A 22,129-nucleotide genomic window follows, 5' to 3' on the forward strand; every position below is an offset into this window, starting at 1 on the left:
CAAAATGCACAATGTATTTTCTCTCACTTAGCTCTTTCCAGTAGAGAAATGTGCTGCCTTCTTAACAAGTATGTAAGTTAGAAGAAGACTTTTGGGAAAAGATCAAGCTCAATAAAGCCCTTTTTCTTAAAAGATATCTTTTCCACAGACACACTTTATGAAACTGTTGAAAACAATTGCAATTTCTTAAAAACCAAATTCAGAAAAGGGTTTTTAACGTAAAACACTCCACTTCTGTTTGCAGTTTAAATTTTAATCCACAGGAGCCATTGTAAGCTAAGGCCCAAAGATTCGCAGCTTTCGCCATGTATTTGGAACTGAAGCTCTTTCCTATTCTTTCTTCACCTGGGCTGAAGGTGGGACAGGAGTGTTGAGTTTTACAAACATTTCCTTTTCAATTCCACAAATTGTATTTACTTAAAATGAAACACCGATTATCTGGCTAATTCTCTTAGTACCTCATTTACAATTACATCCTAACACGTAAAGGAGATGCAACCCATCTGCTTTTCATCTTGCAGTTTTACTTCCAGCAACAAACACCACTTAGAATAGAAGGGGGCAGATGCACCCTAACAAACGCAGCGCTTAATGTAATGTTCTCCTACATTCACATTTATAGCAGATACTCTATTAACCATAAGTCGTGTGTTGTTTTTTTTTTAATAAAAAATGCTAGCGTATTTTTTGCAGCATCTTTTTAAAAGGAGTTCATTATCTCACCAGGATTTTTTAGAACGTCTAAGACGCTTCCTTCCTTTAATACGAGGGCAGTGGTGAAGGGACCACCAGCAAAATCTTTGACCTCCTCTTTCTGTGTGTTGATGTTGGTTGAGGTGGTGGTGTCTTTTGAAACAAAAGAAAACAAAAACAGCTTTCACAATGTGACCTAGTTAGAGCAGATTATACTCCCTTTTGTTAGAAACAAGAATTTCCAGCTTTCATGCTTCTCACATAAGAATCTTCACAAATTCTACTTACTTTGCAATGCTTTATGATTACAAGCAAAACAAAAAGCAACAAAACAAAACAAAAATTATAAAAGCAGATCTGTCACTGGAAAAATACTGCAGAAGTCCAACACTGCCTGGAATTGCTAGCATGCGCAGACAGGACAGATTGAAGATTTAATAAAGAAAAAAAGGAAAATCAGCACTTCAGATCTGAAGTGCTAAAGTTTCAGTTACCTAGGGTAAGAAAGGGCGTCACTGGAGTACCACTGGGTCCAGAAAGTTCTGCCGATTTTACAACGGGAACACTAAATGTAAACCCAATCTGCTATGAACAAGAGAGGTTTTTCAGATTCTCAAGCCACAGGAACTTCAATCGAATGCACACACAAAACCAAATCTGAAAGCTGCTCTTCACATTTGTAGCACGCATGCTGAATGACAAATTATAAGCCAGAAGCCTACATACTTTTCTCCATCAAGGCAGATTCTGCTTTAGTGTTCTGCAACAGCCTACTAAATGCCTAAGAAAAAAAGTCAAGCTCCTTTATTATTTTACTTACAGAAGACGTAGGTAGCACTTCTGCCTCAGTAGATTTCACAACTGGAGATGAAAACGCGAACTCAGGACTGCTAACAGTACTTGTTGGTTGTATCTGTATTTTCAAAAGAATTAAAGGTTTATATTTAAGAGCAACAACTACCTGAATTCACTACCCAACAGAAGTCCCGCAGTGACGTCGAAAAACCTGATGTTTGAGTTATTTTGCAGATAAAAGTAATAATAAAACACAGGGAAGTTTCCAAGTGGGTATAGGACAATATCTTCAAAACCAAATTCCAGAAACTGAGAGGAAAAGCTGGAGATGCTACTTAGGTCTAAATGCACGGAAAAGCAAGCCAGGAAGCTGAAGAACGGCAAACTCAGCCCAATGATACTCCAAGAACTTCAGCAAACACCTCAACATGTTAAAGCAGCTATCTACTTCAAACCGTACAAAAAATATTTCAAGTACTTTGGAACAGATTAATGTTTATTTTATTGCAATAATATGCCAATTATTGCACCCTAGGCTCATTCTATGTGAGGCTTATATGACCACGTTACCTCTAATTTAATAACTTAAATAAAGTTGTGGTTTAACCATTGCAGGCAACTAAGCACCACACAGCCACTCGCTCACTCCCTCCAAATGGAACAGGGAAAAGAACTGGAAGTAAAGAAGTAAAGTTGTTAAATTTGAGGTAGCATTAATGACTCATCGCATGTAATGGCTACCTGGAAAGACAAATGCCATAACCCTGTACATACTCCCCACTCCTTCCCCTTCTTTCCCCCAGCATTTATTGCTGAGCACGATGCTAAATGGTGTGGAATATGCCTTCGGTCCTCTGGGCTCCGCTGTCCTGGCTGAGTGCCCTCCCAGCCTCTTGTGCATCCCCGACCTCCTCGCTGGCAGGGCAGCGTGAGACACAGAAAAGGACTTGTCACTGTGTAAGCACTGCTCAGCAACAGCTAAAACAACCAGTGCCTTACCAACACTGTTTTGCTCACAAATCTGCAACACAGCATCATCTAGCATCATCTACTACGAAGAAAATTAACTCTACCCCTGCCAAAACCACTATAAATAACTTGGCATAAAGTCCACACCCCCCTTCCCCCGCAGACTTCCACAGCATTTGAAGCAGTTATACAATCACGTTAAATGGGAGTTGGCAGGCTCTAAGACTGAGAGAAGCAGAATCAAAACATTTATGCCTTTTCCCCAAACTGGCATACAACCCCAATTCATTCAGCTGCGTAGAAACTAATATTTGGTAGTTTCATGAGCACCACAGAAAAAGTCAACTCGCAATAAAGCAGTATACTCATTGTAAACATTATTTATAGCATAAAGATTTACCTTGCCCGCCGCCGTCGCTGCTGCATCTGCCATGCCTGCCGCCTCCGTTGAATTTGCCACGCTTGTCGTTGCCACTGTTGACTTTGCCTTGTCCTTTGTCTTCAGTAGATATGGCATGCCCGCCGCCATTATTGGATATGTCAAGCCTGAGGGCACTGTTGAGCACGTTATGCCTGACGTCGCCGTTGTATATATCATGTCCTCCACCTCCTCCTCTGATAGATCTGTCAAGTCCTCCACCTCTGATGGATCTGTCATGCCCTCCACCTCTGATGGATCTGTCATGCCCTCCACCTCTGACGGATTTGCCATGCCTGTCGCAGCTGCTGGAGTTGCCGTGCTCATTGCTGCTGTTGAAACAGCGCTCGGTGACGCTGAGACAGCGCTACTACCAACGAAACTAGAATTGAACTGAGGCAGCGATGCAGCACTGATGGGTAGGGGTATTTTCGGTAGCACTGGTTCCTCCACTTCCTAAAGTTGCAAATTTTAATTTTTCTTATACAAGACATACTACTTTCTCACCCCATCGCACCCAATTTATTAACAAAATTAAATAGAACAAAAATCCATACAAATTAAGAGAAAGCAAGTTTCCAGAAGAAATCCCGATCTCCCCACCTCTGTCTACCACGTCATTTTAATTTATGGCAGGCCTGCTTCCACATTATACTCTATTCAACAACTGTACAGCAAGAACACTGAAAGTTAACTCAAAACCTGTGCAGAACAGAGAGGCACAGATCACATTTTTTTTCTTTCTTTTCTATACTTTAGTCATCAAAGCTCTGGAGAAGCATCATCCTTTCTAACTACCCTCGCATGGCTTCAATTAAGAGTACACTCTCAAGACAAGTGAGGAAGTGTTCCTCTTGCAAAATTAGGCAGGATAGCTGCCAAAGTTTCTAACTACTGATATTCAGTGCATCCTGTAGCTTACATCTGTTTCACAGTTTTGATTTGAAAAGTTTATGGAACTTTTGATATTTGGACCATTATTTTATTTGTGTTACAGGAATAAACAACAGTGTTTATGATTTCTTTATATTGCATCATCCGGAAGTCCCATTTAATGATTTGAAACTTAAATTAACTTAAATACTTAATATTAACTTAATATTAATTAAATACTTAATGTTAACGTAAATACTTAAATTAACTTACAGGCAGCTTATATAACATCCAATAAAAGAAAAAATAATCTGAATATTCATGGTCATAGTTTTATGGAATAGATTTTTCCTATTAAAATGAGAAAAAAACTCTCTCACAATGAGTTTGGTGAGTATCAAAAACTGAGTCATCGTTAGCAGACATGCAGAATGCTGTCTTCTACTACTCTTTTTCACACTCTTGGCCTGTATCTTTCTGTATGACTTAAATATGAAACCAAAAATTAAGCTTTTTTTTTCTTTTTATACTTGGCACTCGTTTCAAGTATCATTCCTGTAGAAAAACTATACAAACCTTCACCAAAACATTACTTCTCTTCTTAGGACTCATTCATTCAATTGCTAACGAGAAATGTTATAGTTTGAAGAATCTCCAAGGTAACAGAATTAAAAATTTCAAAATTACATAAGCAAAGTTCAGGTATTCAAACACAGGAAATCAATTGGAGCCTGCTCTGAAACCCACAAGAAAACAAAAACAATGCAAAAATAAAGCGGTATTGTTATAATTTACTATGATGCAATAAAACTGACACACTTAGCTAGTTACTTCAGTAAGCTCAGTGACAGCAATTAATTTAAGAGTCACTTACCTGTTCTTGTACAGCTCTTGATAAATAGTGTATTCCTCTTTCCCTTCTCATTTTGCCGCCTCCGCTACTCACTCCTGAAGACAGACCATTGGACGCAGCAGTACTGAATTTGTAGCTGGTCACATTGCTAGCACACGACAGTACAGAAGTTGGGGGAAACAAGAGAAAAAAAAATTACCAGCCAAATTGTTTTTTCAAGATATTAGAGCTGTTATTAGTCCTAGAATTGAAACCTGCTGATCAGAAAAAAACTAAAGCTGTCTCACAAGTTGCTAAACGCTGGTAAATACTTGATGTTCTAAATAGGAAAAACTTTATTAACAGCAGCAATGAAAAGGACATACATAAGTGCACCGTTCACATGGGAACAATGACTAAGCCAGAAGACCTGAAATAGAAGAGCTGATTTAGATTGTTATTTTCCAGTGCTTCCTTTAAATAGGACTGGTTCTCTGATTATGCGATGCACGTGTATCTTTTGCAGGGATATAAAAGAACAGCTCACAAAAATACAGAAAGAGTGCACATATGCACACATACACATGGGAAACACTGCCAACAGCTCTGATAGAATAGGGACGCCTTAGACTTGTGTGGCAAGGTAATATGGCCTAAGCTTCAGAAGCAGCTCTTGCTTTCATGTGGCCATCAGCAGGAACAGCAGAGGTGTTTGGGTATGCCAACATTCCAGAAGTCTTTTCAGACATGAATACAGATCCCTTTTGTAAGGCATACAAAGGCATTTTTCTGGTACTTAAAAAAGCCTAGCTCAAAACCAGAAAGATACCCTAATCCAAGAGCAAATGGGGAAAAAATAACCCAAACCAGAAGTGGAATAGGGAATAACTCTAACAAAAGTACTATGGCAAGAAAATGAAGTATGCCTGGAAAAACTGTGACATCAAAGCTTATCTTGCAGCCAATCAGTCAGTCAGTACAAAAGTGCATTAGATCGCACTGGAAGACACCAGGTCAAACTCCCACAATACTGAGGAGGAGAACTGGTCTAAACTTGTCAAATACTTGACAACAGCCTGCTTAGCACTGTAACTGCATAGAGGAAGACAGATCCCTAAGGCATATGCTCAGACTTTTCTCTAATCCAAACTGTCAATCCATTAGAATTCTGAAAAAAGTCTTACATCAAAATAGATCTTCATTCAGACAACTATCGCTTGCCCGTAATAGCCCATATTCCTCTTTCTGTTAACACCTGTGAGCTTCAAGGGGGCAAAGACAGTTGTCAGCCTTCAAGCAAGTCTAATCTGCAATTGGACTCAGGATATAAAATATATATATACACACACACACACATAGATATATAGCATTGGTGGGCCAGAGATTTACTGAGTATTCCAACTCAACTGTCCAAAGGGACTCTTGCCAGCAGATCAGTGTGGTGCTCCTGCTCCAGAACATGGCACCCAACAGAGACCAGCGTCACAAAAAACACTACCACCACTACCTACTCTACAAACAAAAGGTAGGGCACTGCAATAAACTTTGTGAACGAAATCAAAAGCAGTATGAGTTTTCTGTATCTCCTTCCTAAATGGAGAAGTAGAAAGGAGTTCTAGCAAAGACAATTTAGAACAGTTTGAAAAAAACATAATTAAAACCCAGCACCTGATTGCACCTGTACCAGAACCTTAAAGCCAGTCGCTTTCACCCCTAAAAAGGTGGTTGTTGTGAAGTCCAACTTTTAGATGCCAAAACAAAGTGTTGAGTTCTTTCTGCAAGCCAAAGAATGCCCATGGTCACATAAGAATTGCTTGGCAGATGAGCATAGAGTCAACAAAATTCCCTGCTACTGTTCTTTGAAAAGAGCGACCCCCTAAAAACCGAGTGCAAAGTCTCTTAACTCAAGCATTATTACCCAAAACACCATTTGCCCAGAAGGAAAAGCCATCAATATTATCTGGAGGATAACTCATTTGACCTAAACCAAGAAAGCAGTATAACACAAAGCAGTCTCCTCAAGAAGAAATTCAATTAATTCTGCTGGATTTTTTTTATTTTAGAGATGAGTTAGCATTTGGCCTCAAATGATTCTAAAGAACACATGGTCTTCATGTGAACTCAAAGCAGACAATTAACTTCATCATGAAAGGAGTATTAAAAAAAAGAATAATAAATCATAAATCTTCCTCCATGTTTTTGCTTAAAAAATAAAGAAAAAAAACACATCAATAAACATCCTCCTGAACTGTAACTCACTTCCCCTACTTCACCTTCTAAAGAATACTTCAGAAAGAATCATCCCATTAGGACAGAGCTTTCAAACTGCAAGCAATTAAATAGCTAAAACTAATAGCTTTTCCCCTAGGGAACATTAGGAGGGACAAATTATTTTGTTATAAGTAAACTGAGTTATAAACCATGAAATATCTGTCAAAGCAAAATTTGTAACACTACAGATTTAGTTAAACTACAAAATGAGCCATATTTCCTGTAGAAGGAAAAAATTAGGCCTCCAATAGCAAAGATCCTTTCTGTGGATACAGCATTATAACGTGCCTCGTTTCCCATCTTCGTATCCTACTCAGAAGATAAACTTGGGATAAAAAGTGGTGTATCAGTAGTTTTATTCTTGCTCATCTTCCTTCCTTTCATAAAAACAACAATTTTCTCAAAGTTATATTGATCTTCAAACACAATCCAGACTTTGCAGCTCCCTCAAAATACAAAATTTTCATTGGATTTCCCATTCCTTTTACTGAGAACTGTCACCACCTTTCAGGTGCAGACTGTACTGAAAAAGGAGATTTCTTTCTTCCTTCAAGTAAGTTTTAAATTAATAGATGTCATACCTTTCAGATGGTTCTGCTCGCTGTTCTGCAGGCAAAGTCTTCTCTCTCATCCCCTGCAAGTTATGTTTAGTTCAAGAGTTAGCTGAATATGTACAGAATACACAAAGTACCAACAACCACTTAATGTGTTTTTTTGTGGTTTTTATTTATTTATATTTAATTTTATAGCACTGAATACACCTCACCTACTTAACGTTGTTCCCTAATTCAGCATTGTGGGTACAGTTCAGTTAAATTTTGGGGCTAAAGTAAGCATCACTGCTTCACTCAGCATTGAGGACAAACTGATAGAATGCTAAATCAAATTTGTCAAATCCTCTAACAAAGAAAGTAATTATTTTAAACAAAATGACAAAAATTGTGTGTGTAGGGGGGAGAGTTTTCATCAAAACTTGTGTTTACCAGCCCCGTAAAAGGGACATACTTTTCTGTTTTCTATCATTTATCAACAAACAAACAAAAAAAAACCTCTACCCCCCTAAAAACTAAGCAGTTGCTGCTACATTCATTTTAGAACTTTACCAAATGGAGATTGTGCTGGCTAAACAATACAGAGATTGAAAGAGTTAAAAGCAATAAGCAACCAGCATTACTGTCCACTTTGATTTCCAGCCTAAAAAGCCCATACACTTAACACGTGGTCATTTGTACACTCAGACTGATACTGGAAACACAGATGTTTTTGCAGAAAGAGATGCCCATTTAATTTTATGGAAAATTTATCAGACTCCATCTACTCCAAAGCAATCAAAAACGATAACTCAGCACATTGTCAGAACTCTCACTTGGAGCACATAGCTCACCTGGAATAGTTTACACAGAACACGAGCATGTCTCATCAGTGACAGCTTTGTGTACATGAGAATATAAAAGGAAAACATTTCTGTCTTTTAATATTCTTTCACTGAGAACAGGATGACTCAATAGCACATCATGACATCGTGAAAACAACCACAAGACACTGAGTGTTCCAAAAACAGAATTAAATCCATAAAAGCTCAATCTATTTCACAATGGTTCCCACTGCCTTAAAGCTCGCCTCAAACACGCTATCAGTACTTTTTGCAAAGATAGGATAACAATTGGTTTGAGAAACATTCCAAGACTGGAAAAAAAAAACAGGCACATAAGGACTCAAAAATGTACTCACTTGGAACTTTGTGTCTACTCTCTGGCAAATTTTGCTGGACTGAGTAGTTGAAGTCGGTGATGGTTCAGAATACCGCGTATAACGCATCGGTTGACGGTTTACCGTTGGTGTCACAAGTCTCTTAACAGGTGGAGGCTGGAATGCATTCTGGGATTCCAGCTTTGAAAGGGAAACAGCAATCAATTTATCCTTACGTCCACCCAAATTAATTCCAATATTTATTGATGAAAACAAATTACAGAACTATAAACCTCCCCCCATCGGTCTTGGCACTCAGTGAATACAATTTGAAAATTCTAAAGACCGTTCAACTTGTCTTGAGGGAAATCACCAGAAAACCAGTAACGAAATCCATAAAGCTATATATAAGTAGCCAAAGTCTGACTGAATTCCATTTCAAAATTTGGCAGTTAGCTTCATAGACAAAATAATTCATGCTACCATAATTAAAATAACCCATGTTCCTAGAATATGCTCCTATCTTTTCCTCTGCCCACACTGTGATTTTTTTTTTTTAGTAGCTTAATTCATTAATTTAACATTCGAAGTGTTAAGCAACTAATTATACAGGCTTCTGGGCTTCACATTCCCTACATTTTCCCTCTTCAAAGTTACACAAACAATAGAACACACTCAAAAAAAACAACTTGTCAATCTTACAATAATCTCATTCATTAAAATATGATCCAATGCTTTACATGTGCATTAGATGCACTTCAAGTAGTGGGTTTGACTTCCCTTTTCAAAGCATTTTCACAGACCAGAGTTAATTTTTAACACAGACCACTGCGTGTTCTGCAAAACTGACTTAACTGAACTGTCAGACAGAAAACAAACCCTAAAGGCTACAAGATTTACCGATGGCTCCGCCTGCGGTCTTAAGGATCAGAAAATACAGTCTTAGGAAGCATGCTATTGTTCAAATCAATACCAACAGGAAATTTTTGTTTACGCTGCAGCTTTAATTTCACAGTATCTCCCAGCTCTTAGTAATAGGATTCACACTCTCTCTAAAGTATACAAAAATGCATCTTTCTAAAAAATATTACATTCAGTTTGAAACCTTGAATAAGACATGTTTTATGTAAGTTCACAAATCTACTTTGAGTGAACGATGGTTCATTGCTGGTTTTAAAGGTAAAAAAGAAAAATATTAATTCCCCCAGTTAGGCATTTAATACACCAAGAGCTATTCTGCCTGGTACAGTTCCTTGAAATAAGAAAAATACCACATCACTGCTACCCACTGCAGAAGTTTAGCCCGAGTGCACAAGTGTTCCGTCAACCGCATGTTCACTTTAGCAGGAAAACACACGATCGTCTCCTCAGCAAATAATTGCTTCTCATCACGGGCTACCCTTCTCCCGCCACCATTATGAATTCTAGTATTATGAATAGACAATCTATCTCCTTTCACCCACTGACAGCTGCGTGCAACATTCATTTAGTGGCTGACAATTTCAGGCTCTCTCTTGCAAATCTGGCAGATCTTTCTTAATGCCTTATCACAGGTGTATTGCTATAATATAACTGAGAATTCACACCAGATTTGGTTTTAGTTATTTGGATAATATTTATGATATACTTCACTTCTCCATGCCCTTGTAATTTGGCAGATGGTGAAAAGATGGTCCAGGAAATCTGAGATGTTTGTAAACTCTGAAGTGATTGTAAACTTAATTATACATCCATCCAATCAAGGAATTAGCACAGAAACTTCTTGAGACACTGTCCCTTTGCTCATTAGAACAGAAGATGAAAAGTTTGCACATCTTGTTATTTCCTTCAGTCACCTGATCTTCAAGTGGTCATTTAAGGGTTTTGCAATTTAATAAGCCCAAGGATACCCCTAACTATAGTCATCAAAAAAAGATGACTAGTTTTCATTTTTTAAATAAAATGAAAGGAAATCATGCTTTACCACAGCATTATCACCAGTTCTGTGCTACCTCCAAATAGGAATTTAGGAGCGTAAGATTTATAGCGTCGGAAATTAGCAGTTTTCCTTGTCTTTACTTTGAATGGTGATAAAAAGCAGAAAAATTAGTTTTCTGTGCCCGAATGAACACGGAAGTCTGTACAAAGTCTATATGACCACTCAATCAGTATTTTTCTATTTGTGATCATTTCTTCAAGAGAAAACTTGCCTCAAGAAGAATTTTAATATGCAGCTTCACCCCAAGTTGGGGGACAAGATAAAACGACTTGGTGTGTTCTAGAGCTGTTGCTCTCAACTTACAAAGATAACATAATTCTTAACCTGAGTAATCTTCACAGCCCATCATCTACTGTGGAGACATGCCAATATTAACTTGATTTGATGTCTATGTTGTCACTGAGGTTTGAGAAAATTTTTCTAATAGTGATAAAGCATTGAAAAAGTTATCTACCTCAGCTTAAGACATTATTGGTTCTTACCTTTCTTCGTTTGGACTGGAAGTCAGTAATATCCGGTTTATCTATGTCCGGAGGCTAAGGGAAAAAACAAAGCATAAATATTAGAGGGCAATTTTTTTTTCCTGAGAGAGAGGGTTCCCTGCAACAAAAATGTGGGGGTTCATGGTCAACTTACACAACACAGCGGCAAAAGAGATGTCATTCTTTTAGCATCCTGTTGAAAAAATAGCGCAATAAATTAAACCGGCCACAACGTAAGGAAGAATAGTTTTATCTTTATCCTTTGATGGCACATTTACTAAGTTTTATAAACACATGAAGCAAAAACAGATTAAAAGAAGTGCTATTTACCAACAAAGCGGTTGACAGCTTCTCCACTGCCTCCAAGATGCACCACGCTGAGGTACTCAAGGTAGCGTGGGACCGCACAGTTTCTTGTCTAGCTTTCGCTCTCTTTTGTGCCTGAAAAATTAGCATTTTAAGTGTTACAATGGTCAATTCTCAGCTAAGGAGGCATGTATTTTATGTCCCAAGGCTACACTGATGATACAATCAATATATTCTGATGACAGAGAAACATGCAGTCACTGGGAGTTCAAGCCATAAAGAAGAGAATACATTCGGAGTTTAATGAAGTTTACCTTGGGCCTCAGTGCATCTTGCACGTGCTTGTTGCACGAGCAATAAAAGAACTCCGTACTTGTAAAAGGTCAAGACGGATGATGCTAGGACTGCTAAGGCCTCCGAAGCAGTAATCAGGGAAACAGAACTCAAGAAAAGGCTTGTGGTACAGAAAGCATTTTCAGTAACAACACAGACCTCAGAGTTTCACGATGGTCTAAGTGTACCATCTTAAAATCAGTGTATACAATCATAACCAGGAACTAGTTTTACTTCTCTCTTGCTTCCTCCCTTCCCCCAAGATTAAAGTTGGCTGCAAATCTTTGTCTTAAAAGATAAAGATCTGATTTAAACTGTAACAGATCTAAACATTACACTGAAAAAGTAAACTGTTTATTTGCACCACCCAACTTCAAATATCAGTCAAAAACTTCCTTTGGTGTGACTTTTTTTCTTCCCAGGTTAAACCCCTCATATAACCACACTGTGCTTATCACACGATGTGAAGACAGGAAGCAGACCACGCAGCATAGAAAAACACAAGTGAGACTCACAGAACCACAGAATGGTTAAGGTTGGAAGTGACCTCTAGAGATCGCCTGGTCTACCCCCCCGCTCAAGCAGGGCCACCCCGAGCAGGTTGCCCAGGACCATGTCAAGTCAGCTCTTGAAGACCTCCAAAGAGGGAGACTCCACAGCCTCTCCGGGCAACCCGTGCCAGGGCTCCATCACCCGCACAGTGCAAAAGCATTTCCTGATGCTCAGACAGAGCCTCACGTTTCAGTTTGTGCCTGTTGCCTCTTGACCTGGCACTGGGCACCGCTGAAAACACAATGGCTCTCTATGCTCTTTGCACCATCCATTCAGGTATTTATATACACCAATAAGATCCCCCCTGAACCTCCTCTCCTCCATGCTAAACAGGCCCAGCAGTCCCTGCCTCTCCTCAGAGGAGAGGTGCTCCCAGTCCCTTGATCATCTTGGTGGCCCTTCGCTGGACTCTCTAGTACCTTGCTGTCATTCACAGCAAGCAGCAAGAAGCTTGCAAGCTACTCTCTCCTTTAAAAGCCTAGTATTTTGGTTCCTCTTTTTACCATAATGCAGTAATATTGTAAAAAACAAAAATAGCCGACCAAAGAGGGTTCCCAGCTTTGCACCACAAGGTTTCAAGGTTTCCCGTAAGTGAGGTACTTGTACTGCCCTTTTTCCGTTGCACAAATGGACTGTCAGAACAGAGCCAGCAAACCCGCGTTTTCATTTTCTTAAAATTCCTTTTGATTTATCGATAAAAGTCACTTTCATTTAAATACATTCCTACCAAACCTGATTTGACTTTCCTTTTCGATTCAGCTCTAGCTAATCAGAGTTGTCAGCACTTTTTATTTGCTATTTCTAAGAACTCTTGGGGGCAAATAACTCTCTCCAAGAACTATATGAATCGTTCAAAACAGAAAGCATGTTACTGCTTATCTTGAGACTGCATTTAGTCCTGCATGCCTCTGTGTACCAGAAGAACAAAGGATCAGCAAAGTTGATTTTAGATATTTTCAAAGACTGCAGGTTTATACAACATATCCATAGCATGAATGTAGGCATGCTTGGAAAAGAAGATCCACAGATAAATATTAGCCAGGTTTGACTACTGTAGCTTTTGCTACCATAAACACAAGTTTTCAAAGTTATGCTGTCATTGGTTTTTTTGCATCAAGTTATTTTAACGTAATGTAGTCAGAGGCAGACAATGGCACTTAAATGGAATTTTTTGAAAGACCTAACAACAGAGGAAACCCCAACTACCAACAACTAGCCCAAACTGCCATTCTTGTTCTTTCTGACAAGTATTACCTGTGGTAAAAACTGTTATAAAAGAATTTAAACAGAAATCAATCTCAGACGTCTATTTTTGTAGACCAAGAGGGCAGAAGAGCAACTGTTACCACATATTCAGCTCCCTGCTCAAAGCTCCTTTGGCAGTGCTGCTTTTTTTATTTCCATCACTATTTCCCACTACACTACTTTTCTCATACCTGATAAGGTTCCGTCTTTGGCTGCCTTGATCTTACAGCTGCACCACCGGCATAGGCCGTCTTGCCGGGGTAAAATGGAGAAAACCCAAGCTGGTTTTGCTTAAAAACAGACGTGCTTCCACGTACCTACGGAAACACAGTATGAAAAGTGGATAGAAAAACAGGTACACATTCAAACTGATTAAAAGAAATACTGTGCAGTACTTACAGGACACAGTCCTCCAAAAACAAATAAACTGAATGCAGGTTTCTTAGAGCTAGCTGCAGAATGCTGCGAGAGGGAATGAGTTCTTTCAGCTTCTGTGGGCCAGAGCAGTGACGATGAAGTATTTTTTAAAACTGCAACATCTGCCAAAATGACGTATGCTGGATGTAAATGCCTCTCGTACGTACAGAACTTTAACAATAAAGATCACACTAATTCAAGTTCTTCAATACAGAAAAATAAGCATGACTTCAGCTTCTTTAAATAGATCAACTTCACGTACAGACTGAAAACCAAGTATCACCTACAAACTTGAAAACTGTTCACAGAGCTGCAAGTAGTTTTCAGCAAACTTACCAAGTTAATACTGTGCTTCCAATGCAGATTTTTGTTTCCTTCAGGCTAAGATAAAAGAGGACCGCATAAACATCAGTGCATTTGTACGGACAAAGCTTTTTTCTGTGTTGGTAAAAGGCTGGAGGCCAGCACAGATCATAATCGCACAGGTTTTAAACCTGGAAGATTCCCCAAAGGCTGCTCTAAGAGTTAACGATCTTCTGCCCATGTATGTTTTACGAAGACACACCAGAAAGTTCTAGTGCACTCAGGTTATATTGCTAAAGCCCAGCAACTCTACTCTCAGCTGTACAAAAGATCTCTGGAAAACCTGCTGAGCACACGTCAGTCCCTGTCTATATGGGGGACTAGAAAAAGCTGCAAACCTGCTGTTCGCCCTTTCAGCGAGAAGACCTAGGTACCAACCTACATCGACACGATGCTTATTTTTTATTTTAAAATGGTGTGCTTTCCTCAATGAATTTGGCAAAAGACATGAAAGTATTGACAGCTGAAGCCTTCTACCAAGAAAGGTCAAAAAACAGCCTATAGCTTATGTCAGAGTAGTTTCTTTATCTTCTCTTGCTGAAACACAGGAAAACATCTCGTGTTCCTATTTGTCACCTGCACTTATTCACATTTAACCAGCTGTCTGTTAGATATTCTGAGTCACTCTTCCTTCTAGACAATCAGCCTAGTTGTCAAGCTACGGCAAGTCAGCCTGATTTCCTACCGTTCCAGTTCAAAATTTACATATAACCTAGCTGAATGTGTATATTTCAGCACTGACTCTTTCTAACATCAGGGTATCATAAACGTATTCCAAAGCACGCTTCTATTAAAAAGGTGATAGGATTATATACTTCTAAAACACTAAAAATTCAATTTAATTCTCGCATCCAAAGTTGACATTCACCTATTTTATTTACTAAGGTGATGTGGAATATTAAAGAACGCAAGGTACTTCACATTAAAAAAAAAGTCAATTAAACAGAGAACACAAAAATCACCTTCAGCAGATGCTCTAGAGGAGGAATCACTGGTTGTTGGGATGTTATCATCGTCTTTTTCAGAGGTAGAATCTTCTATTTCTTTTATGAAGGACAGCCTAGGACTGCCAATGCCAAATATAGAAGATGTCGAGGGCTGACAAGGTGGGACAGGAGAATCCAGCATGGTGTAATTCAGACGGCTCCGATGAAGAGAGGGCCTTGTTAACACAACTGGGAAGTTCAGTGCTGATCTACTTGTGGATGGTTCTAGACAAGAACAGGGAGATAATTAGCTTTGCTATTAACAAGCTCACAGAAGCCAAAACCCGTTTCCTATCGACAGCCATGCTATTGCCAAGTTCTAAGGCAAAAAGAGAGAAGCCAAATTTAACTTCTTCCTCACCCAGATAGGGTTGCATCTAACTGTCTGGCTACAACAACAACACTGCTTGCGATACACAGTATTAATGTTGCATCCAGAAGTAGTTAACTATGAGGTTTTACAACACCACATTCTGACCCCATGCTCAAATGCTCTAACGCTGACTTGGCCGTTCACTAAATCAAACATATATACTCCTTCTCCCATGTACAGCTTGCAATAAGCTTTACAAAATTTGAGATTACACGGTAAATTACAGATAACACTGCAGCTTCCATAATATTGGAACAAAGGTTATATTAATCTGAATACACAACATGAAAATGAACGTTTGCAGTACTTTTTTCCCAAGTTCTTCCATATCAGCTCACGTTAGAGGCAAAACATTATCTCCTACCCATTAACTATTGGGATTTTGACCCAAGGGACAAGGATGTTGACCCAAGTAACCAGATGAGCATTTTTCCCTCTTGAAGCAAAGGGTCTGCAAACAATGCCAGTGGCCTGGAATAGGTGGCCTTGAAGTCTATCTTGCTAAATGAATGGAACTATTCATGGGTATTTTGCCTGATGAAAGCCTACTGTCTCTCCCAGGAATCTGGGCAATTCAAATGACTTTGAGCCACTATCCTCTTGATACTTGAACTGAAGCTTAAACTAGTTAGTTCAATCTTCATAACCACTGCAGTACCACTAATTAGCTCTCCAAACCATGAGCAGATTTTTAGGACAGCACCGTTTGAGATACAGAAAGTTCTTCAGGCGGAAGGCCACCCAATATAGGCTCCAGCACACTGATACCTCAGAACTGAAGAAACACATTGGTTTCAAAATGTAGTAATAATTAAAAAAAAAAATCTTATTCTTAAGCATAGTAAGTAACACCCACGGACAGCAACATAAGCTGCAAAAGGTTCCAGGGTGTCCACCTGCTCCTGATCTCCTGGAGTCAGCAAGCTTGCAGTGCAGCTGTTCTTACTGAAAGCTCCTTTCACGCAGTTACATAGGAAAGCCAACATGTGTTCCTCAGTCACGAAGACCTTCTCTATTCTTTTCTCCAAACTCATTCCCAAGCTACAGCTACACAGAAAGCCATCAATCTCCTTGTTTACAATTAGATGAGATTGGAGGCAAAGATATTTCCTCCTTATTTTTTGATTCTGCCAACAACAGAAGCAACTGACTTTCCACATTATCTATGGTTACCTACGCACGCTCAGACAAAACTTCTTTACTTATTTAAAGCTGACTTCCCCAAAACAGCTAATTTAAGAGAAACTCAAATAAGAATAGATGCAAAAATACCTTTTCAAAGACACCCCTTTCCCCCCGCGTAGACCTTAAAGTTATTGAATATTTTAAGGATAATAATCTCATAAACCACGTCCGTGCACAAGTTCCCCAGTTCACCATCAAGTTAACAAGGAACTTTACTAAATTGATCAAAGCCAAAAACAAAAAAAAACAAAACAAAACAAACAAAGTCGGGACACGAGACGGAATTTTCCTCTGCCATTCTAGCATCTAGTCTTTTGTTTCGAAGACTGCAAAACAAATTAATTTTTTTAATTGCCTTAGGCAATTAGACAGATTTTCATTCCATATCTTTTAAAAGATGGAAAATGCAACCCAGCACACTTGCAAATGACTTATTTTCAGCATTTAGCACCTGGCTAATAGAGTACCTAAAGTTAACTGATGCCTTCCAAGAGCATAAGATGTATGCTTCGTAACTGTGTATACAGTTTAAAGCTAAGACGGTTTCACAAACAGTTGTTTTGACTTTTTTGTTTGTTTTTTTTTCATTCTGTCAAAACCCTCATTCCAATTTCCTTTTGAAATTCAGATTCAAAACTAGAAATCTGTGAATAAATACAGATGGCCAGAATTCCAAATGATTTTTCACATACCTCGTCTACTAATTCTTGCTGGTTCGGGCGTGAATCTCTCATCGATTATGGTATCTTCATCTGCATAATCGTGGTGATAGTTTACCGGAGTCTCCTCCTGGTTTGCAGATTCATTTCTGTCTACACACTCCTCCTCACGTTTATTGAAATACTTCTGCAGCCAGGCCGGTACAATATTTTTCACAGTTTCTGTCATTCTGCTAATTATTCCCTGCTTGAAAGAAAAAACAGTTGTTTAATTACAGAAACACAGTCAACAGCATATGCTGGGATACCACCTTCCACGGACCTTGAAGACAGATATTATACAGCAAATATTCACAAGACGACGACGAGGTTGATCCCTGGCATAGGATCGCTACACTTCTGGTAAACCTAAAATTCACCTAAGATTGATTTACAGCTACCTATCACTTTCTGCACTTCCAAGTGACCTTGGCAAGGTTCAAAGTTTTGAAACCTCTGCCAAAATTCACCAGCAGGTCGTCAATCTGCAAGGCTATCAGGAAACTCTACGCCTGAACAGCTCCTGACCTACAGACTTGTTCCAGGACTCTTCCTCTTCGCACCCTCACGTGAAAACCAACTAAACCAGAAGTTCAGCAATTATCTACTGCGACAGTCAGGACCATACTACCCATTAAAATCAGTGAACCTAAATATTTTCAATTTTAGTAATGCTGAATTGCAGTGACTATACGCACAAAAAACAGTTCTGCTCTCAACAGTCAGGCTAACCCAGAAGATGTCCTGGAAGAAACACAGCTACAGCTATAGCACCAGCACCTCCTCTTGCAAGAGCCTTCTAAAGCTGTTGCTGTATTTTGTAGAAGACTGACTCTGCGGCATACATCGGGTACGATCGGAGAATTCCCACCTGACCGAAATCCCCAGGAACTACGCTTAAATAAAAGATAAATTAATATAAATGAATATAATTAATAATGAAAATTAATAATAAAAATTAATATCCAGAAAGCTGACAATCATGAGCTAGGCATCCTGCTAATCATCCCTCCTGCAGGCAGGGGGAAAAAAAAAAAGTAAATTAGATCCAGGACTAGTTCCCAGGAACTTTGAAGCTGCTAACTATACTGTCTACAGTGCCCAGGCACCTTCAGAGCTTAATGGTAAGAGACAGAGGGTTTGGTGGGCTGTAATTATGATCACAAGCACACAAAACACATCTATTTAAGTATTTCTAAGAATCGACTTATCGACTAAAGTTGTAGGGGGAAGGATGAGAAAAACAGCGGGGTAGGGATCAGAACCAGAGGTATAACCTCACAAAATCGCATCGGTCGCTTTCGTGCCTCCCCAACTGCATCACTGAGAGACAATTAACATTAAGCCACAGAACCTTCTGCAGAGTGGACATGATATTGAAAATAAACTGGAATTAATTGACAAATGCTCTAAGCAAGCTATCTGCTCAAAGCTCGTCCTTTTACGTTATGAACATTTGCACGATTCGTCTGGTTACAAAGCTAACTGCTATAATAAATGCACACATGTAACACCGATCAGTTTGTCTATTTATCAATCATTAAAATTCTTCCCCGATAAGTTACTGTTAATTTGATCTGCGCTGGATGTGCAGCAGCCATTCTCTGTGCAGAATCCCCCAGATATCCCCACGCACGTGTTTGCTCTGGCACACTCTTTAAATAAACCTACTGGAAAACACGCAGAGATAACAGACAATGGAAAAGTTAGAAAACCATCTCCACTGATTATTTTTAATCCACGTGTAAGGTTTATCAGTTAGCTACACAGTGTCGGCACACGCAAGCTATGGCACTTTCAACATTAATGCACTGTTCAAGCCAGAGGTTTCAACGGTTGCTCTGTAAGCGTGGGGAATGTTTGCATTGCCCTTCCAGGCCAGCTTTAGATGGACAAGATTGATTGTCAATATATGGTATAAGGGACTTGGCATTTCTGCAAGTGATAAAAACCTAATTGAGCAGCTATCCACGCGTAGCGCTCCCTTGGTTTTGCATATGATAATCAATCCCCTCAGCTACGTTGCTCATTTCATAGCGGAGAGGTTTTGGCTGAACAAACATGTGCAGAGGGCATCTCCAGAGCATCTCTCTGGGCGTCCTGACATTTCTTAGCAAAGAGCTGCTGGGAGGGATCTCGGCGCGTCCCCCCTCCAGCACGGGGATTTTCACACCCCGAATTGACGGACCGCTTTCACCGTCAACCTGCTGTACCCTACAGCACAAACGAGAAGCAAAGCCTGGCAGGTAACGTTCAGAGAATTGATGATGGGCTGAGGAGGGGTGCAGGGAGCGGGGAAAGCCCTGGGGGTGGCACTGGGGGTCCTGAGGGCAGCGGGCTGGGGGTGAAGGGGAGGGGGAGGAGGGGGGTAATGGGCTGGGTAGAGGGGTAAGGGGGTAAGTAAGGGGCTGAGGGGATAACTGAGGGGGTTAGGAAGGGGCTGAGGGGGTAACTAAGGGGGTAACTAAACGGCTGAGGGGGTAACTAAGGGGGTAACTAAACGGCTGAGGGGGTAACTAAGGGGGTAACTAAGCCGTTGAGGGGGTAACTAAGGGGGTAACTAAGCGGTCGAGGGGGTAACTAAGGGGGTAAGGAGGTGGGTAGGGGGTAACTAAGGGGATAAAGGGGCGGGTAAGGTAAGGGGGTAAGTAAGGGGGTAACTGGTGGGCTGAGGGGGAAGGGCCCGCCGTGGGGGGGCCGCTCCTCACCCGCTTGCTCCTGGCACAGGGGGGCTTCGCGGCGCCCAAACGGTGGCGCCGCCTCTTCACCTTGCCGCCGGCCGCTCCTCCTCCTCCTCCTCCTCCTCCTCCTGCTCCTCCTCCTCCTGATCGGGCTCCTGGGCTGCCGCCCGGCGCCCCGCCGCCACCGGCCCTGCCACCGCCGGCCATGCCGCTGCCGGTCGCGCCGCTACCGGTCGCGCCGCCCGAGGCCATACCGCCCCCCCCCCGCGTTCGGTGCCGTCACGGGGCCCCCCCGCCCCCCGCCGCCACGCGCCGCGGGGCCTGCCCTGCCCCTCGTGGGAATAAAAATGTTGTTTTTGCAGAGTTACGTTGTTTAAAGGTAAGGAATGGGGTATTGAGGTGTGCTTGCAGCGATAAGAACGCTTAGCAGGCGACCTTGTAAAACGCAGACAACCAGACTCCGTAGAACAATTCGGGGAAAATCACGGTGTTGAGTCAAGTCAGGTAAGTGAAGAAACATCACCGCTTCAACCAGTAAAAAAGTCAAATCTGAAATTTAACAGGCCGGCAACGGAAGGCCATGCATTGTCTGGGAAGCATCGGACAGATTGTGAGCCTGGATCACCCCCTGAGTGGGGAAACAGGGGAGGGTCCCGTCATCAAAAAGTATATAAACTGGGTTTTGGAACCAGCAGGGGCGCTCCTGCTCGTGGGACGCCCGCCACTGCGATCGCGAATAAATTCCTGCTTCGCTGAGCTCCTCGCCTGAGCCCAAGTTCTTGGCTACGGAGTGTTTCTCACAATTTGGGGCTCGTCCGGGAGCCAGTCGCCTACTGGGGAGCCCCACCGCCGCAGCAGCAGGAAGGCATGCCCCGCTGATTTCAGCGGTCCTGTGCATCGACGGCGGCGGTTCTGCGGAGAGCTGACAGAGGGCCCGAGACTGATGAAAGAGGCAGGATCCGTGAAGGAGTGGGGAAGGGAAGAAGGCAGGCACTCCGGCTTTGAGAATTGATCCGGTAACTCTGTGCACAGACCAAGGTAAGAAATAGGAAGTATTGCCTTGGGGGTCGGGTGAGACTCTGTGTGCCGTGTGATTGAGACGTACTTTTGTACGGAGCGAGTGTGGAGTCCTGATCCGCGGTTCCGCAGCTCCGCGAGGGGCGCGGCCGGAGACGGACGAAGCGTGAGATAAGGGAGAGAAAGGAAGAGTCTCGGGAAATGCGGTGTATGGTAAGCCCTTGCACGGGGAAGTGCTTGGCAATACACCAGGGAAATTTGGTGTGCGGTAGTCCTCGCACGGACGGGACGCCCGCCACTGCGATCGCGAATAAATTCCTGCTTCGCTGAGCTCCTCGCCTGAGCCCAAGTTCTTGGCTACGGAGTGTTTCTCACACCCTCCCCCTCCCTCCCTCGCGCGCCCCCTCCCCTCACGGGAACGCGCGCCCCCCCCTCCCGCTGCCGCTCCCGTTCCTCGCCCCGCCCCGGTCCCGTCCCGGTCCCGCCGCCCTCCCGCTCCCGCCCTCAGGACCCGGCCGCCATAATGAACCCCGGCCCGGCCACCGTAAGCACGGGGCTAGGAGTCACCTCCAGAGCCTCCCCGCGCCGTGGCGCCGACCGCCGGTGTGCCGCAGCACCGCGCCGGGCGTGGGACGGCGCCCCGAGCCCACAGTGCTCGTCAGAAAAGCCCCGCACCGACAACCGATACCCCCGCACCGACAACCGATACCCCCGCACCGACAACCAACAGCCCCCACGCCGACAACCAACGCACAAGCAGAGTTTTAGGCCGGATTCGTGGCCCCGTTGGTCCGGGAAGCGGTCGTCACGCTAAATTCTACCTTACGGCAGGGGAACGATGGGCATCGTGACAGATCGCCGCCCCAGAAAATAAACACATAAATAAATAATAAAAACGATAACGGGACGTGAATCGTGCCCTTAATAACAGACATTGGGCAGTGAAATCACCGACTTCTGCAACAATCCGTGC

At 41.8% G+C, this 22,129-nt stretch overlaps 2 protein-coding genes and 1 long non-coding RNA gene across 4 annotated transcripts in view; 1 reads left to right on the forward strand and 2 right to left on the reverse strand.

Annotated features, from left to right (window-relative positions):
- Positions 1 to 22,129, forward strand: part of LOC308189794 (tRNA selenocysteine 1-associated protein 1-like) — a 216,967-nt gene that overhangs the window by 75,851 nt on the left and 118,987 nt on the right. The window lies entirely within an intron of this gene.
- On the reverse strand, positions 204 to 10,452 carry LOC308189796. Its single transcript, XR_013946612.1, has 3 exons — positions 8,583 to 10,452; positions 2,858 to 7,485; positions 204 to 1,606 (listed from the first exon to the last, which is right to left on the reverse strand). It is a non-coding gene; the product is annotated as an uncharacterized lncRNA (long non-coding RNA).
- LOC308189780 (nuclear pore complex protein Nup153-like) lies at positions 10,724 to 20,859 on the reverse strand. Of its 2 annotated transcripts, XM_080580248.1 has the most exons (8): positions 20,167 to 20,859; positions 17,453 to 17,663; positions 15,179 to 15,427; positions 13,836 to 13,975; positions 13,628 to 13,753; positions 11,331 to 11,441; positions 11,155 to 11,193; positions 10,725 to 11,054 (listed from the first exon to the last, which is right to left on the reverse strand). In XM_080580248.1, exons 1-8 carry the CDS (start codon positions 20,389 to 20,391, stop codon positions 10,974 to 10,976), a joined length of 1,182 nt encoding a protein of 393 aa, XP_080436374.1. In that variant the 5' UTR covers positions 20,392 to 20,859; the 3' UTR covers positions 10,725 to 10,973. The 2 variants fall into 2 exon arrangements, with proteins under 2 accessions (XP_080436375.1, XP_080436374.1); XM_080580249.1 differs by lacking the exon at positions 11,155 to 11,193 and having other exon boundaries at positions 10,724 to 11,054.

The sequence above is a fragment of the Anser brachyrhynchus genome (assembly GCF_964034855.1).
Source record: "Anser brachyrhynchus genome assembly, chromosome: 2".
Lineage (NCBI taxonomy): Eukaryota > Metazoa > Chordata > Aves > Anseriformes > Anatidae > Anser > Anser brachyrhynchus.

Coding starts and splice junctions, on each gene's coding strand:
- LOC308189780 (XM_080580248.1), bottom strand. CDS start 20,391: ATGGCCTCGGGCGGCGCGACCGGTAGCGGCGCGACCGGCAGCGGCATG. Junction 17,664..20,166: donor CCTGTGCCAGGAGCAAGCGG/GTGAGGAGCGGC, acceptor TCTTTCAAGCAG/GGAATAATTAGCAGAATGAC. Junction 15,428..17,452: donor AGCAAGAATTAGTAGACGAG/GTATGTGAAAAA, acceptor GTTCTTGTCTAG/AACCATCCACAAGTAGATCA.